Here is an 18,842-nt window from a genome sequence, read left to right as displayed (position 1 = left end):
TGGTGGGCTGACGTCTGTGGGTCGCACAGAGTCGGACACGACTGAAGCGACTTAGCAGCAGCAGCAGCAAGACCAGTTTGGACCACCCATCCGCCAACTGGGCATGCGCGGGTCTGCCTATGCCCTTTTGAACCTGCAGATACCAGTAACCTAGGAGCCTAGTGGGCTGCAGTCCATGGGGTCGCTAGAGTCGGACACTACTGAGCAACTTCACTTTCACTTTTCACTTTCATGCATTGGAGAAGGAAATGGCAACCCACTCCAGTGTTCTTGCCTGGAGAATCCCAGGGACGGGGGAGCCTGATGGGCTGCCGTCTATGGGGTCGCACAGAGTCGGACACGACTGAAGCGACTTAGCAGCAGCAGCAGCAGTTACACCTGAGCTGAATGTCAATTACCACACCTTCCAATCACCTCTCCCCGTGCTCTCTATGCCTTGGACCGCCCTACTTCGTTATTCATTATCCCATAAATAACCCTGGCCTGTTTGTTGCCTTTGGGAATGCAGATTTGGGATTTCTTCTCCAGTTTCCTCCTTCGCCACCCTTTTGAATAAACCCTCCTGTTTGCTGAAAAACCTCAGCCCCAAGCGTTTTGGCTAACAAACGTGATTCAGTAACAGTTTCTCATGCTGAAAGGTTTCAGGGATGTAGTCTTGTTTTCCCGTTTCTACATTTTTATTTCCCAAAGCACCATTTTCATTTGGAAAAATTCTAGGAGTTCTTGGAGATATTGAAGCTACGTAAAGCAACTTTTTCCATTTTCTAGATAGCTGCTCAAGAGAAACCAACAGGTAGCCACCGTTCTGAGTTCTTTTTCTTCCTCAGTCTAGCAAAAAATGCAGAGAGAATGAAAAATAAATCTTGACCAGAAAACTCACCTTACAGCTCAATTTCTGGCCTTTTTTATTCCCCTGCAAAGCAAAAGATACAGTTGATTTCCCAATAAATGATTAGGTTTTTTCTACTTGGGAAGCATCAGCTCTAACTCTGTTGGCCGCTTCACGAAAGTCCAGAAGCACCTTGTTCAAGATTCAAGATCCAAAGCAGGACCTGTGGATGATGGCTCAGCATCTGCCTGGGGCTTCACACTGCCTTCATTCGTCTCCCACTCCATCAATCATAGTCTTGTGACCTTGGACAAGTGAGTTAACCTCTGTCTGCCTCAGTCTCATCTGCAAAAGGGGGATGTGCATGTGTGTTAAGTCGCTTCCATTGTGTCCGACTCTTTGTGACCCCATGAACTGTAGCCCACCAGGCTCCTCTGGCCAAGGGAGTCTCCAGGCAAGAATATTGAAGTGGGTTGCCATGCCCTTGTCCAGGGGGTTTTCCTGATGGAGGGATCAAACCTGCATCTCCTGCATTGACAGGGGGATTCTTTACCACTAGCACCATCTGGGAAGCCCAAGTGAGTTAAAAATTGAGTGTCTGGCATGTGTAAAAGTTTATGTGTGTGTTTGTGATGGTCATGGTGAGGATGATGATTCTCCCTTCTTGGAAGTCTGCTCAAAGCACATGTGAAACATTTTATTAGTTGAAGTGGTGGTGGTTTAGTCACTAGTATTAGTCACCAGGGAAGTTAGTTCTTCCCTGGTGGCTTAGACAGTAGGGAGTCTGCCTGCAATGTGGGAAACCCAGGTTCTATCCCTGGGTGGGGAAGATCCCCTGGAGAAGGAAATGGCAACCCACTCCAGTATTCTTGCCTGAAAGTCCCATGGACGGAGGAGCCTGGCAGGCTACAGTCCATGGGGTCGCAAAGAGTCAGACATGACTGAGCAACCACTCACTCATTCACAAGACTCCTACTGTCTTGACCCTTAGTCACTCGGTCATGTCCAACTCTTTCCGACCCCATGGACTGGAGCCCACCAGGCTCCTCTGTCCGTGGAATTCTCCAGACAAGAATACTGGAGTGGGCTGCCATGCCCTTCTCCAGGGGATCATCCCGACTCAGGAATCGAATCCAGGTCTCCCTCATTGCAGGCTGATTTTTACCATTTGAACTACCCAGGAAGTCATTAGTCACTAAGTCGCATCCAACTCTTTGTGACCCCATAGACTATAGTCTGCCAGGCTCCTCTGTCCATGGGAGTCTTCAGGCAAGAAAACTGGAGTGGGTTGCCATTCCCTTCTCCTGGGGATCTTTCCCACCCAGAGATCCAACCCAAGACTGTTGCATGGCAGGCAGATTCTTTACCTCTGAGCTACCAAAGAAACCTGGTCAAAGTGACCAGGGACTAAAATCTCAATAACTGGCATGATGTAGAGAAAGGAGCACTAACAATTCAGAATCCTACAGCCATAGGGGATGCTCCACAATGTAACCCAGGAAGTGTCCCCGCCCCTCTGTTGCCTTTTCCAATATGGAACAGTCTCCAGATTCCAATCTGGAAATTAACCCTCTCTCTCACAAGGAAATGATCACCCCTCATGTTGTCACCACTGAGGGCAGATCACAGGGAGCGGGGTGGGGGTGGTGGTAAGGAGGTGAGTGCCAGTCGAGGCGGACATGAGAAGGAAGCAGGAGAGAACAGAAGAAGAAAGCCATTCCCAGGCCTTAAATAACTGCCAACATCACAGTAGCGGATACTGGAGGGAACAAACTGCCTGTGAAGTACTGTTGATTAAAAATCCTTGTCTGAAAACAACTGTGATGGCTAGAGACAATTTATAACAATCAGCAAAAAGGAACAGGGTCCACTATAATGAAAATAACATCCCACCCCATGAGGCACACAGAGGTCAGCAGAACTGGGTCAACTCAAGACAGAGGAAATTCAGAGCCACCTCGCAGCTCTGCTGGGCTAAGGGTAGAGATTTGTGTAGCAGTCATCTATGACATCAGCTGATTTTAATAATACAATAATATTTAAAATGGCTGAGCACCTCACCTAAGGGTAGAGATTTGTGTAGCAGTCATCTATGACATCAGCAGATTTTAATAATACAATAATACTAAGAATGGTTGAACACTGCACCATTTTAACCACTTGTTCATTGCATATGTATTGCTGAGGCAGTGGTAGAGATTTGAAATAACTTAAAGAACCTTTTTTCACAGCAATCAAATAAGCCTAACAGAAATAAAATTAATAAACCTATTCAACTGCTAAACAAAGCCAGGTACTTAGAAATGTTTCTGATGCAATTAATAAAGTGTGTGAACAGGTCCTGGACCGCGGAATCCCCATGGCCACTGGAAAGCTAATTTCTAAACCCTAATGTTGAAGTATTTAAAGATAGCATATTCAACCTGCTAAAGTCTAGGATGCTACTGCTACTGCTAAGTCACTTCAGTTGAGTCTGACTCTGTGCGACCCCATAGACGGCAGCCCACCAGGCTCCCGCGTCCCTGGGATTCTCCAAGCAAGAACACTGGAGTGGGTTGCCATTTCCTTCTCCAATGCATGAAAGTGAAAAGTGAAAGTGAAGTCGCTCAGTCGTGTCCGACCCTCAGCGACCCCATGGACTGCAGCCTTCCAGGCTCCTCCATCCATGGGATTTTCCAGACAAGAGTACTGGAGTGGGGTGCCAGTATCCCCCTAAAAAAAAAAATGTAATAGAATGTAGACCTGGAGGTGTGAAGGTTAGTTTGCAAAGAGAGAAAACTCTCTTGGTCTAAAACTTTTAGAAAATACTGCTTTCAGCAAAGTGAAACTGTTTGGTTTTATTACTTTATGTTTTACTGAAAATTTCTCAGAAACTTGAATGAGCTAATGAACATGGTCAATCCATAAGAAAGGTACAGCAGAGGCAGGGTGTTCCAAATTATCTAATAGAATTCTTCTCCATAACCCCCTGAAGCATCTTCCACAACCATTTGCTGCTGCTGCTGCTGCTAAGTCGCTTCAGTAGTGTCCGACTCTGTGTGACCGCATAGATGGCAGCCTACCAGGCTCCCCCGTCCCTGGGATTCTCCAGGCAAGAACACTGGAGTGGGCTGCCATTTCCTTCTCCAATGCATGAAAGTGAAAAGTGAAAGGGAAGTCGCTCAGTCGTGTCCAACTCTTCACGACGCCATGGGCTGCAGCCTTCCAGGCTCCTCCGTCCATGGGATTTTCCAGACAAGAGTACTGGAGTGGGGTGCCATTGCCTTCTTCATCCACAACCATTCAGGAAATGCAAATATGGGTTCATTCCCCCTCCCCCCACACATACACACAGGAATCCAACCCATTCCTAGGCACAGACACTAATCCATGTTCTTCAGAGAGAATAGAATCAGAAAAAAATGCTTTCAACTTCTTCTCCTCAAGTATTAGTTAAGGTAACATAGCTCTGTTAACAGGTTAATCTCAATTTCATTGACTTTACACAATATTAGTCCATTGTTAAGCAGCTGTCACCCATGCAAGTGGAATCATCTACAAAGCTTTGTAGATTCTAAATGAGGTTGAAATACACTGAACCAAAGGATTGTGAGGACTTCCTCATCTGGTGTCTTCTCATTCAGACCTCTGGGTTAGCCTCTGAAGGGCTTATCTGTACCAGAAGTTTCTTGGATTACTGATCAATATAATATAATGTCGTTTCAAACATCCAGAGGGAAAGATTTTGTAGAGTTAGGATTATTTAACCAAAACTACTCTTTAACTGTGAGTCTCCCAATTAACTCAGTGTCATGAGATATACCCTAAGCCTGTTTTGGTAATTGTTGTTTTTCAGTTACTCAGTCATGTCCAGCTCTCTACGACCCCGTGGACTGCAGCATTCCAGGCTTCCCTGTCCTTCATTATCTCCCAGAGTTTGCTCAAACTCATATCCACTGAGTCAGTGATACTATCCAGCCATCTCATTCACTGTCGCCCCTTTCTCCTCCTGCCCTCAATCCCTCCCAGGATTAAGGTCCTTCCCAATGAGTCAACTCTTCCCGTCAGGTGGCCAAAGTATTGGGGCTGCAGCTTCAGTCCTTCCAATGAATATTCAGGGTTGATTTCCTTTAGGACTGACTAGTTTGATCTCCTTGCTGTCCAAGGGACTCTCAAGAGTTGATTAGCCCAGACTTTATCCTTTGTGGTGCTAGGTCTGACATTTTTCCATCATATCAATGAGACTAGAGCACCACCTGCTATTTATGCGTTAAGTATATTTTTAGGAAATAGAGGATAGTGGTTAATAGTACTAGCTCTGAACTAACCCAGTTTGAAAACTAGATCCTCACCTACTTGCTGTGTGACCTTGGAAAAGTTGTTGCCTAACCTCTCTGCCTCAGTTACCTCATCTGTAAAATGGGGAGAACAATTCTATTTCACCAAGAATTGTGAGGATTAAATGGGTTAATCCATGGAGAAGTCTAGCAGAGTGAGTAGTACATAGTAAGTCTTCAACAAATGTTGGCTATAGTTGTTTTTCTTATTTTCAAATACAGATCTCTGCTCTATGCTGCTGGAGTTACAAAAGTTAAAGGCTAGGCCTGCTCCTCAAGAAATTAACAATTGGTCACGGGAGACAGACATACAGTGAATTGTGGATGGAGGTGACTGGGCTTTCATAGAATGATGTGCAAAATGCTGGGAGGGCCTCCAAGATGAATATTAGAGGAGCAGAACAGAAGCCTTCCTAGAAGAGGTGACATTAGACCTAGGCCTTGAAGCATAAGATGAGACCTGTAGACTCAGTTATTTGCTGCTAAAGTGACTTGGAAGAGGCCAAAGGATGAGTCGAAAACTCAACCAATGGCATCTTAAAAGAGACATTTCTTTGTGATAGAGTTTTCCACCACCATCACCTAAGTCAAGGACCAGCCTTCTGCAACATCCCCTCCACACCTGGAACTGTGCCCATTTATGGGTACCCCCATATATACTGCCTGATGACAAGCTCGGACCTTTGCATTCAGAGACAGAGGCTTGCAGTTTTCCATGGTGTGGTTGTGTTCATGTTGGCAGGGCCTGAGGTCAGCAGTAGGCAGGACCAGAGGAGGATGGGCAGAGCAGTGGCAGGCCGGAGCTTTTTCTTGGGAGTTTCACAAGGCACAAAAATTCCGGATCATGTCTCTGCCTCGGCCCCTTCAGGATATCCTGTCATTGAGCCAGGACATGTATACAGTTGAGAGTGGCCGATTTCACCACGACCCCTAGATTGGCCATTTTTCCTGTCTAGAGGCAGCTCTCGCATATTATCTGTTACAATCCAGGAAAAAAAGGAGAGGAAAAGATTTAAAAGCAAACACTGAAATGAGAAAGAATTCACTGGGCGTTCATCAAGCTAAATTTAAGTAGCTACACAGTCCTGACAGGTGCCTGACGCGGAGAAGCAGTGAATATTTCCTCACCATGCTACAAAGTGTGATACTTTTCTTTCTTGGATTGGTGGTACAAAATCTCTGCTCCCTGTCCGAAACTGCAGAACAGGTAAGATGAAACTTATGTTTTTTAAAAGTTTGTTTACCTTCACGGTTGTGTTTAAAACCTTTTCCTTTCCTATGTGGTCATGAGTAAAGCGTACTCTCTGGGCTTCACAAAATAAAAAGCTTATGGAGAATAGGATGCTAAAAAGGATCCATCTGTCTGAAGGGGTACTAAGCCAGTTGGTTCTATTCTGTGCTAAAATGCGATCGCTGGGATCTCTGATTTTAGCCCTAACATTCCTCTCTTCATTGTGGATTTTGCTGTCTTTTCTGTTTGTTTTAATGCATCCCTCACATTACATCATTCTGAATGTTGAAAATAACAATGACTGTAGAGAGATGAGTAGAGAGGAGCTCTGGGGAATTCCAGGTCAGGTCATAACTGATTGAGAAACACAAGGTCACCAAAATGCCGGGAATCCATCCATCTACCTACCATGAGTTGTAGTCAAAGGGCCCAGGGTAGTGGAATCAATGGCCTGATGAAGGACACCAGCACGCCTGCCTGTCCAGCAGATTCACATGAGTTGTCATCATACAGCAGGTTCAGAACCAGCTCTGCCGCAAGTCTAGGCTAGGGTATGTGAGGGACCTCCCTGGCAGTCCAGAAGTTAGCACTCAGGGGCCATTGGTTTGATCCCTGGTCAGGAAACTTAAGATAACATAAGCTGTGCAGCAAAAAAAATATAGGAGTGTATGTGAGAGATGATCTAAGTGACTTATTTAAAATGCATTTCACAAGTTAGGATTTCTGCTTTATGACTAATAAAACATAAGCATGACTCTGCATCTGTGCCAGGCAATTTCTTTACATATATATATATATATACATACATATACATACACACATACATATATATATACAGTCTTTTTTCATATTCTTTTCCATGATGGTTTATCACAGGATATTGAGTATATCCTGTGCCATGAAAGAAGACATTGTAGTTTATCCATTCCCTGTATACCAGTTTACATCTGCTGATCCCAAACTCCCAATACACCCCTCCTATCTCCCCCCATCCCCTTAGCAACTACAATTCTGTTCTCTATGTCTGTGAGTCTGTTTTGTGACAGGCAATTTTTTATTTTATTTTATTGAAGTATAACTGATTTACCATGATGTGTTAATTTCTTCTGTACAGCAAAATGATTCAGCTATACATATCTATTGTTTTCGTATTTTGTCATTATGGTTGGTCATGGGAGGTTGTATAGTTCACTGTGTTATACAGTGGGACCTTGCTGTGTACCATCCCACAGATAATAGTTTGCCCCTGCTAATGCCAACATCCCCATTGTTCCTCCCCGTGCCAGGCAAACTTTATCAATACCAATTTTACTCCAGTTGACTATACTCTGATAACGTTTTTCACTAAAATGTTGGAAGATGGCATATGGGTTAAGTGCTCCAGCTCTGAGATTAGATAGGGGCAAGATTGAACTGGGGCTTTCTTGTTGAATCAAGATTGAACTAACAGCTATTTGAGGACCAGTGACTGGACTTCTGTAGTGGTTCAGATGGTAAAGAATCTCCTTGCAATGCAGGAGACCCGGGTTCAATCCCTGGGTCAGGAAGATCCCCTGGAGAAGGGCATGGCAACCAACTCCAGTTTTCTTTCCTGGAGAATTTCATGGACAGAGGAACCTGGTGGACTACAGTCCATGAGGTCACAAAGAGTGACTGAGTGACTCACACTTTCACTCCTTTTTCTCTCTCTATGCTCCATGGCTTACTAGCTGTTGAACCCTGAGTGTGTTACTTAGTCCCTCTAAGCTTCAGTTTCTCCCGTGACATTGCTCCACAAACAACAGTAGCTGAGGTTACTCTTCAGATGGGACCATATGAGAGAAATAATGAGCCTTTCCACTTGAAAAGAATCATTTGAAGGTCAAGGGATTTCTTGAAAATACAGTATTAATTCTGGCTTGCTAAGATAGAAAAGACAAAGTAATGTCACCCCATATACTTATCTAAATGGTAAACCCTAATGTAAAGAAAATCCTGTTTAAAAAATGTAGATGCGCCCTAACCATTAAAGGGAAAGAATTCAAGCCATATCTAAAAGTGGCTTTTATTTGTCCACAAAGAACATTCCAGTGCTATTTTGGTTCATAATTATCACCAAATGAAACCTTCCAGTAAAAACAGATGTTTGTTTTCCATATGACACTATAGTGTGCAGGGAAGAGCAATGGCTGATCAAGGAATCAAAATCACTGACAGTGTGACCTTGGCCGAGTCACTGAACCTCTCCTACCTCAGTTTTCTCCCTGCTAAAGTGAGGATAATGATACTTCCTCTACTTATCTCTACGGTGGTCAAGATCAAATAAGATGATGTCTTTGGAAGCTTGCATGACCATAAATTTCCCTGTAAATGTAAGCTTTCTTCTTATGCAGCCCTTACATATTTCAGTGAATTTAGAAATAGCTATGATGTTCCCACCACCCCTAACCTAGTGCCAGACCCAAGGGATGACAAAGAAATAGGAGAAAGTGGTCCTCTCCTGCAAGGGTCTTTCTAATGGAGAGACCACAAAACATTCTTCACTGACCAGCCATAGGGAGAGGAGGAGTTGAGAGAAGAAAGATGAGTGTGGTTTTGTGGACATGGTGACACAGGGTATTAAAGGAGACAAAGTTTGTGTCACCAAGGGAAGAGGAAAGAACACTCTGATCAGTACAGGCAACAGGCCAAACACAGAGGTAAGAACAGAGAGCAGCAGGACTTCCTTGGTGATCCAGTGGTTAAGACTGCGTTTGTGTGTGGGTGTGCCTGCTCAGTCATGCCTAACTTTTTGCGACCCCATGGACTGTAGCCTGCCAGGCTTCTCTGTCCATGGAATTTTCCAGGCAAGATCATTGGAGTGGGTTGCCATGCCCTCCTCCAGGGGATCTTCCTGATCTAGAGACTGAACCCATGTCTCCTGTATTGTCAGGTGTATTCTTTACCACTGAACTGTGCTACCTGGGAAGCCTCCAATGCAGGAGGCATGAGTTCAGACCCTGATCAGAGAACTAATATCATTGAATGCTGTATGATGTGGCCAAAAAAAAAAACAGAGAAGCATCACAGGAACTGACATTTATGGCCTGTGGCATTCCAGATACTGGGCCAGGTGATTTGCACGTGTTATACCACTCAGTCTCAATAACCTGTAGAGTGGTTATCAATATCCCCCCTTTACAGATGATGGCAAAGAATAAGGAATTCATTTGAGACTATATACTTAGCAAGATACAGAGCTTGATTCCAATCTTAGGTCTTTTGAGTCCCAAGTTCAGTCTTTTTTCATTGTACAAAACTGCTGCCTAAGTTTGATGGGGAGATGAAGGAAACTTGAGAAAGAGAGGGAAATCCATGGAAGATCAGTACCAGAATCAAGGATGAGGGACCCTGAAGACAAGGCCAAAGTGTGTCTGCATCATTCACTTTAGCAGTGAATTCTCTGCCACCTGCTGTTGCCAAATTTTTCCACAGTCATTCATTCAATCAACAAATCATTACTAAACTCTACTGTGTACTAGACACTGGTCCACGTGTTCAGAGTACAGCAGAGGAAAGTATAGAAAATCATCGCCACCCTCGTGGAGCCCACATCCTAACTGGATCGTAATGAGATTGTAAACGTCTTTGGAGCAGGAACTGTATACTTCATTTAGCACTTGTACCACATTATGCCTATGGAATCGATGCTGAAAGAATATTCTTGAGACCTGTTGATCAATGAACGATTGACCTTGAAGAAGCCGCTTACAATTTCGCATTTGAAAAGTGTACCCTGTGGTATACTTTCAGTTTCCCATTTGAATATATGTAAATAGTGACATTGCCCTATTTTGCCAGACTCCAGACTTGAGATCCATGATGGCAAAGGCATGGTACCAGCAGCAGCTTCCCATGGCAGACACTGATCCCCGTTGATCCCAACACTCCTTTCAGATCTGATGGAAAGACTGGCCAGTCATCACCTATCAACCTCATTGCCATTCCTGTCACTTCGTTTACATGAAGCTAATGGAGGAGATTGGCCAATCCAGGCTCTGCTAGTGGGATTTGATTTTTTTTTTCTTTTTTGTTTTCACAGGGAAAAAGATGTGATAAGAAGTCTCTCCTTACAATTAGAACTGAGTGCCAGTCCTGCTCAGTCAACTTTGGAATGAAGTGCCCAGATGGTTACACCAAGATTACCAACGGCACTCCAGGGATCCGAGATTGCAGGTACTCATCATGAGATACTGTATATGTGTGCTGGAGTCTTGGAAATTAAGGGATTGTGAATCCAAATGGAAACTTCCCGACTTAAAACTACAAAGCATTTCCATGATTTTTTCTTGTTCTAAGGTTACATTGAGCCCAAACTTCAGCAACTCACAACTATGACCGTGAGTCTGAAAATTATATTACAATTCACATTTTCATACAAAATTGACTACATTGCGTTGCACAGAAATATTCTCCTCTCATCTTGCCCTTCTTTATTTTGAACATCTGGGGTTTGTTTCCTCTGGAAAGAGTTCTAGTCAGAGCATGTTAAAAGCCTTGGGACTTCCTTTGAAACTAATACAACATTGTAAAGCAACTATACTCCAGTAAAAATTAATTTTTAAAAATACAATTTTAAAAGGCTTTGGGTCCGATAGTCATCTTACTAACCAGCTTTGCACCCTGATACTATAGAACCCCGAGAAGGGAGACAGATTTGTTGCATTTTAGGTGAGTGTTGCATTCTTGAAGACCTCTTTTTGACCTTAAAACTCTCATAATTCAAATTTAATCCTTACAAAGGATGACAAGTATTTCTGCCCACCAGCTCATGAATGCAGCCAGGCAGCTCAAATGCAAACACAAGTTTTAATTTACACAGTCTCCTAATTTAAAAATTAAACTATTCAATGAGTTTGCTTTTAATTCAGGGGTGAGGGACTAGAAAAATTTGTATAAAATGAAACAATTAAGTCTGTTATATTACACTATTTTAAATTCACGTTTGCTTAATGCAGCTCTGCATCATTACATGCTAAGTCACTTTAGTCATGTCCGACCCTTTGTGAGCCCATGGACTGTAGCCCACCAGGATCCTTTGTCCATACGATTCTCCAGGCAAGAATACTGGAGTGGGTTGTTATGCCCTCCTTCGGGGATCTCCCCAACCCAGCAAACCCAAATCTCTAAAGTCTTTTGCATTGGCAGGCGGGCTCTTTACCACTAGTGCCACCTGGGAAGCCCTAATGCAGTTAAGGGTACTATATTCTAAAACCCCAAGTCATCATTTTTAATAGAAGTTTCCCAGCATTAACTGGCCTGGTATTAGCAAGGATGTGCAGCAGTTGACCACTCAGTTACTAAAGTGGGCACACATTTGCAACCAGATTCTCTGAGAAAGTACATCAGAAAGATTTGGGGCTCAAAGTTAAAATTATAGGGGGACTTAGAATATTTTTATACTGTACTCTTCACGACCAAAGTGGGCACTGGGTTATGTGTCCCCACCCCCACTTCTTCCCCTTCCCACAAACACAAAGAATATGATTATTGCCCTCACGCTGTCTATTTTAGAACTGGGGACTTTGACATGTCACTCATTTATGCTGAAACAAATCCAAGGCTGGTTTTTTTAATATAAAATTTTAATTGAAATATAGCTGATCTACAGTGTTAATTTCATGTAGACAGCAAAGTGATTCAGTTATATACATGTATTCTTTTTCTTTATAGTTTATGACAAGATACCGAATATAGTTCCCTGCACTATATAGTAGGTCCTTATTGTTGATCTCTTTTATATATAATAGTGCATATCTGTTAATCCCTCCTAATTTACTCCCCGCCCCCCACTTTCCCCTTTGGTAACCATAAGTTTGTTTTCTATGCCATGCCTGGTTCTTGAGGGGACATTTCATTTTCTTATGTGCTCTCCATTTCCCCTTCTTTGTGAAGAAATGTCCATGCCAGTATGTTCAGCCTTTCAAAGAAATAATCAACTCTATCTCCAACTTGAGTGCCCACAAAGCCAGTAGCTCTGCAGTTAATCAGCAATGTTCCAGGAACTGGTTTAGGGATACAACCTTGAACTCAGCATCACACTATTCTTAATGGCCCAATGAAAAGAAATGACAGTCAGGAAGAATGCTCTAGATACACTGCAATCATGTCCTGGAATAAGCCATCCATGCAAAGATCTCTGTAAATAGACAAATGTTTAACCTCCGTAGTATATCTGTTCCTCAGCTGGTACAAAAACTGTTCTAAGGAACTCATGATTCTCTCTCAAGGAAACCATGGCAAATATTGCTCCCTACCGCAATGGCACCCCACTCCAGTACTCTTGCCTGGAAAATCCCATGGACGGAGGAGCCTGGTAGGCTGCAGTCCATGGGGTCACTGAGGGTCGGGCACGACTGAACAACTTCCCTTTCACTTTCACTTTTCACCTTAGAATACCTCTCACAGAAATTTTCCATCTATAGCATCTGCAAAAAATTTACAAGTCCTAAATGATCAGTTTATTTTGAAACCACAGATACTGTGCATCACATAACGCTTGAACTTTCCCTTCTTTTACTGGCTGCCAGCACAGTCAGAGACAAGTCTGACTAGTCTACATCTAACATATGCCTAGAACCTAATATTATTTCTTTCATCAATTAACTTTATTTCTAACATTTGAGATATTTCACCCTTATTTCATCCTTCCCTGATTTTTTTCATCCAGCTCTTACATTAAAGATGAATCACGATTAAGCTTTTTTTTACCTAGGAAGCAAAATGTGTTCAATCTACATATTTTAAAATATAGGCAAGTGTAAAGACCTGAATAAAAATCTATGGCAATCTCACTGCCCAGAGTTCACTGAGTTGCTGTAATCATGGGTGAACACTCACTGTTTCCCTTCAAGGTACACCTTTGAGGTCAGAGCATACTCCCTGTCTCTCCCCGGATGCCGCCATATCTGTAGGAAGGATTATCTCCAGCCTCAGTGCTGCCCAGGCCACTGGGGCCCAGACTGCATGGGTAAGTGGCCTGCCATGTTTCTTTGATATTTGCTTCTCAATGTCTCATTGCACAGGATATCAAGAGGAAGGAAGCCTGATAAAAGAGAATGTTAGCATCTTTTTCTAGAAAGTTCCTTTTCCATCCATATGTGGAAAACCTTTTCAGCCCTGTCAGCTTTTATATTGATATCTGCTTTTCTCTCATTAGGGATCTCTCTTTAAGACAATTTCTTTACAAGCCAGAAAAGGGGGCAACTGAAAAGATATTCATTTTTATAAAAGACTTTACTAGCCATAGAAATGGAGAAGGAAATGGCAACCCACTCCAGTACTCTTGCCTGGAGAATCCCAGAGATGGAGGAGCCTGGTGGGCTGCCGTCTACAGGATCGCACAGAGTCGGACACGACTGAAGCGACTTAGCAGCAGCAGCCATAGAAAGGGAGTAAGAATGCTGGACTAGTATGATCTCGATACAATTTTCTTTAAGAAGACATTTGATTACAGTATCTCAAAGACTGTAGTTATTGTTTAGCAACCAAAATAATAATTAACTCTTCTGAAAAACTTGTCTTAAGATGCAATAGCAAACTCTGTAATGCCAAGGTTCCATTGCAAGAAAAACCACTGGCCAAACCTGAGTCAATGGTATAGTTTGAACTCCTGTGGTCCAACATAACATTTCTCAGCTGAAACTGAACTTCTATCTTAATTAAAGATGTTGACCCTCAAGCAGTGACCAAGTCCCTGATAACAACATGCTAATTACATGAGATCCCTTTTGGAGAGGGAAGGATAGTAAAAATCAGGCATTTTTATTCATGAATTTACCATTCATTTTCCATCTTCTAAAATGTAATGAAGACATCATAAGGATCTACTTAAAGGGAGAGATTAGTTCTCTTTTGCTTTGTGTTTTCTCATTAAAATAACATGAGCAAATTGTACATAGCTTGTAAAATTTAGAAAGGTATAAAGAAAGAGGAAAAAGTAGTGACTTGTATTCTATCACATATAGAAAACTATAAATACTTTGGCTTATTTCCTTGTTCCTTTTTTCCCCCATATTGCTTGTAAATAGTTGAGCCCATATTATATGCATAACATTGCCTGTTTTTTTTAACTAGTGAATAAATGAACAATAATTTCAATTTACTCAATACTGCTGACATTAGGTACTAGAGAAGTAGTTGGCCTATATAATCTGATTAAACTCTTAAAACAAATATTTAAGTTATACTTTCTTATCCCCATCCAGCCTATGAGAAATACAATTTAAAGATTGTCTCTTGCCTCTCTCTTTGGAGTCAGTAAAGGAAGCACATTCAAGTTCAGGGCTGCCTGTCACCAAAGTCTGCTCTCTTTCTACTCTGTCCCACTGCCTGGAGCAGAATTTGTCTTAAAAAAACAAAAAAGGACTTCCCAGTATATTTCTAATTTCTCTTTTTTTCTACAAGTATTTTTTATTTGTTGCCATGGTTTTATTCATTGTAATTGTTGTACAATATTATATAAGTTACAGGTATACAATACAGTGATTCACAATTTTTAAAGCTTACACTCCACTTATAAAATACTGTCTATATTCCCTCTGTTGTACAGCATATCCTTGTAGCTTATTTCGCACCAAATGGTTTGTACCTCTTCATCTCCTACCTCAATATTTGCCCTTCTTCCTTCCTTGTCTCCCACAGGTAACCACTACTTCATTCTCTATATCTGTGAGGTTGCTTATACTGACTAGTTTGTTATAATTTTAGACCCCAAATATAAGAAACATCATACAGTATTTGTCTTTCTCTGACTTATTTCACTTAGCATAATACCCTCCAAGTTCATCCGTGTTGTTGCTAATGGCAAAATTTAATTCTTTTTTTATGACTGAGTCATATTCCATTGTATATACCATACCTTCTTTATCCATTCATCGGTTGATGGAATTTTGGGTTGCTTTAATATGTTATCTTGGCAATTGTAAATAATGCTGATATGAATATTGGGGTGCATATCTCTTTCAAATATATACCCAGGAATGGAATTGTTGGATCATATGGTAGTTCCCCAGTGGCTCAGACAGTAAAGAATCTACCTTCAATGTGGGAGACCCGAGTTTGATCCCTGGGTCGGGAAGATCCCCTGGAGAAGGAAATGACAACCCACTCCAGTATTCTTGCCTGGAGAATCCCACAGACGGAGGAGCCTGGCAGGTTACAGTCCATGGGGTCACAAAGAGTCAGACACTACTGAGCTACTACACTATGGTAGTTTTATTTTTAGTTTTTTGAGGAACCTCCAAAATGTTTTCCACAGTGGCTATACCAATTTACATTCCCACCAATAGTGTACAAAGGTTGCCTTTTCTCCACATCCTTCCAACATTTGTTGGCTGTGTTCTTTTTGATGATAACCATAGTGCCAGGTGTGAGGTGACATGTCATTGTGGTTTTGATGTGCATTTTCCTGATAATTAGTGGTGTTGAGCATTCTAATTTTTCTTCTGTTTGGTAGATCCCTTCAGCCCTCCCAGTCAATTTCTGGATCACGCTCCTTACCCCAGGAAGCTCGGGGTTTAGGGTACCCTGGCCCTTCTCTGTTAACCATTCTGCTCTGTTTCACCTTAACATGTTGGCACTTTGTGTTCTAAGAGTTGGTCACATCAGAATGAAGCAATTAACCCAGACATCCAGATGTGTGAACTTTCTTTTAAGCACCAGATAGGGTCATAGTCACATCTGGTTCACAGATTCATCCTGATAAAATTGAATTTTTTATTTGCTTTTCTGTTTCTAATCCACAGAAACTAATGTGATCTTAAGTTAATTAGACACACAGTAAACAAGAAAAGGCTTTGTCTCAGATGCAGTAGTGAAAGTGGGCATATCCAGTCTAGTGAATAACAGACCACAGCCCAGAGAGCAAAAGAACCCAGGGCCCGCTACCAGAAGTTTGAGGTTTGAACCTATTCCCCTCATCACTAATTTGGGCAAATGATTTGCTGCTTCTCCAACAGTCTCCTTAGCTATCAAATGAGGGTAGAGAGTCCTACCTTACAAAACTCTAGGAGGGATTTTAAAACATCAATATAGACAAAACTACTTAATAGAGTTCCCCGGTGGCTTAGACGGTAAAGCGTCTGCCTACAATGCGGGAGACCTGGGTTCAATCCCTGGGTTGGGAAGATCTCCTGGAGAAGAAAATGGCAACCCACTCCAGTACTCTTGCCTGGAAAATCCTATGGACAGAGGAGCCTGGTAGGCTACAGTCCATGGGGTCACAAAGAGTCAGACACGACTGAGTGACTTCACTTTTCTTTCATGACACAAAGAAAGCTTTGTGTAAACATTTTATATATGAATAAATGAAAGAATCAGAGTCAAACAGACCTCTGATCATGAAAAGCAGATAAAATGACTCCCTTTCTCTGAGCTCCTTTGAAACAGTGAGGCATTCATAAAACAGTCAACAAGATTCAAAATCTCTGGTGGGTTTCATGCATCACACTGGCTATACCAAAACTGTGGCAATACTTGCACCTACAATAGAAGGAGTCACAGATTTCCTTGAATGTTCAGGCCTTTCCTTGTGATAGGTCTCAAGGCCAGAGAAGCAAAATGTGGAAACCAAGGTCAGGACATTTTTCTGCTGTTGTCTCGTTGGGGCAGAAGGGCACTCCCGTTTATCTTCATCTTCCAAACATACCAAACATCTCAAAAGGCTTCCTTCCTTTGGTTCAGGAAAGAGATAAATGCTCTACTTGGCCGTGTATTTCACCTCTCCCATTTTGCAGTGATGACAAGTGAGATCTTGATTATTGCTTTACATTGCTGAAAGGATAAGGCCATTTCAGAGCCACTGACATATGTCCATCCTTCTTTTTGAGGAAGTGCAAGCCCTGGAACACGCTTCTTTCCAAGGCAAGGGAGGAATCCACTTCCTTCTCAATGCCTCAGACAAAGACATTCACAGTCAACACCTCTGGGTTACTTTTAAAATTATTTTCATAGTGCCTTATTCAAAATTAGATAATTCGATGATAAACTGAAAACTTAGAAAACACAGAAAAGCACAAAGAAAAAACTGACTCATTTTCTAAAATTAGGAATAAGGCAGGAATTGTCCCCTGGGGGAAGAAAATATGTCATCCTGATGTCAGGAAGATGTTTCTACTCAGGTTTACCTTCCTTTTCCCTCATTAAAACTTGTACAGCCTTATCTAAACTGTGTATGGGAGTCTCTTCTCATAAGCACAAAAACATTTTTAACCTTGAAACTTAATCACATTTGAACAACCAATATTCTATTTCAGAGGAAATGGATGTTTCAATTTGAACATCCCAGTTCTTTTTTATCCTACTATGAACTTTAGCAGATTTGTTCAAAATCTCAAGAGCGTCAGAAAAACAATGTGGGTGCAGGGTTATACAGAAACTCAATTGTTTCAATCTGATTATTTCATATAAAAATGGCCTTGATGCTTTGTGAAGTCAATGTCATCAAATCAGGCACATTTATTTTTTTGCGTCGTGTCACTGCATCTTCAGACTTCTTATCCTTTCCTCTTGTATGTTTCCTGCCATTCACTGCCTGGGTTGCAAATAATGGACTACGTGGATTTGAAAACACTCTGTGAGGCATGTCCTTCTTGGCTGTGAGTGACAAATTCACAGTGAGGTCACACAAGGAAGCTAGTTTCATATCAGTTTCCCAGGCAGACAAATCCAGCTAGAGCTGCCAGTGGGATAGTCACCATTTTTACAAAGCAGGACGTAGTCTCTGTCTAGCACTGTGCAGCAGGCTTTGAAACAAAGACAGTGACACAAGTGGCCACCTCTGGAGTTCCTTGAGAGATAAAGTTACAGGGAGGTCCCTGGCCTCTTGCTGGCCAGGAAGTTCATTATCTGCCTTTGAAAGAACAGAACGTCTGATGATTTGCTGACACCTTGTCGGGGTAAGCCTCCTGCATGAGCAAAGTCACGATGTGAGACCCTCAGAGCAGTGCTGACCAAAGGGAAATGTGATAATGACCGAAAATAGCTTTATCAGCTGCCTGAGCCCTCCCCCAGGTTTCAGAAACATGCCTTGAGAACAAATTCTAGAAGAGCTTTTTCAAGGGTGGTTGCTGAGAATGTCAAGTCTCACCAACTTTTTTTTCCTAATGAGGGCCTGTTGTTGTTGGTTCAGTTGATCAGTCGTGTCCCTCTTTGCAACCCCATGAATTGCAGCATGCCAGGCTGCCCTGTCCTTCACCATCTCCGGAGCTTGCTCAAACTCATGTCCATTAAGTCAGTGATGCCATCCAACCATCTCGTCCTTTGTCATCCCCTTCTCCTTCTGCCCTCAATCCCTCCCAGCATCAGAGTCTTTTCCAATGAGTCAACTCTTCACATGAAGTGGCCAAAGTATTGGAGTTTCAGCTTTAGCATCAGTCCTTCCAAGGAACACCCAGGACTGATCTCTTTTAGAATGGACTGGTTGGATCTCCTTGCAGTCCAAGGGACT

At 42.3% G+C, this 18,842-nt stretch overlaps 1 protein-coding gene across 2 annotated transcripts in view; it reads left to right on the top strand.

The window, feature by feature from the left end:
* The first annotated feature begins 5,957 nt into the window (after positions 1 to 5,957).
* Positions 5,958 to 18,842, top strand: part of STAB2 (stabilin 2) — a 168,742-nt gene continuing 155,857 nt past the window's right edge. For both annotated transcript variants that reach the window (XM_045165397.1, XM_045165396.1), the window contains exons 1-3: positions 5,958 to 6,352; positions 10,437 to 10,570; positions 13,249 to 13,364. In XM_045165397.1, the coding sequence (XP_045021332.1) occupies positions 6,275 to 6,352; positions 10,437 to 10,570; positions 13,249 to 13,364 (328 nt within the window). In that variant the 5' untranslated portion in view covers positions 5,958 to 6,274. The remainder of the gene's footprint in view (positions 6,353 to 10,436; positions 10,571 to 13,248; positions 13,365 to 18,842) is intronic.

Source organism: Bubalus bubalis, chromosome 4 (genome assembly GCF_019923935.1).
Source record: "Bubalus bubalis isolate 160015118507 breed Murrah chromosome 4, NDDB_SH_1, whole genome shotgun sequence".
NCBI classification, from domain to species: domain Eukaryota; kingdom Metazoa; phylum Chordata; class Mammalia; order Artiodactyla; family Bovidae; genus Bubalus; species Bubalus bubalis.
Note: the sequence above shows the minus strand (reverse complement) of the source record. Positions and strands in the feature narration are given on the sequence as shown.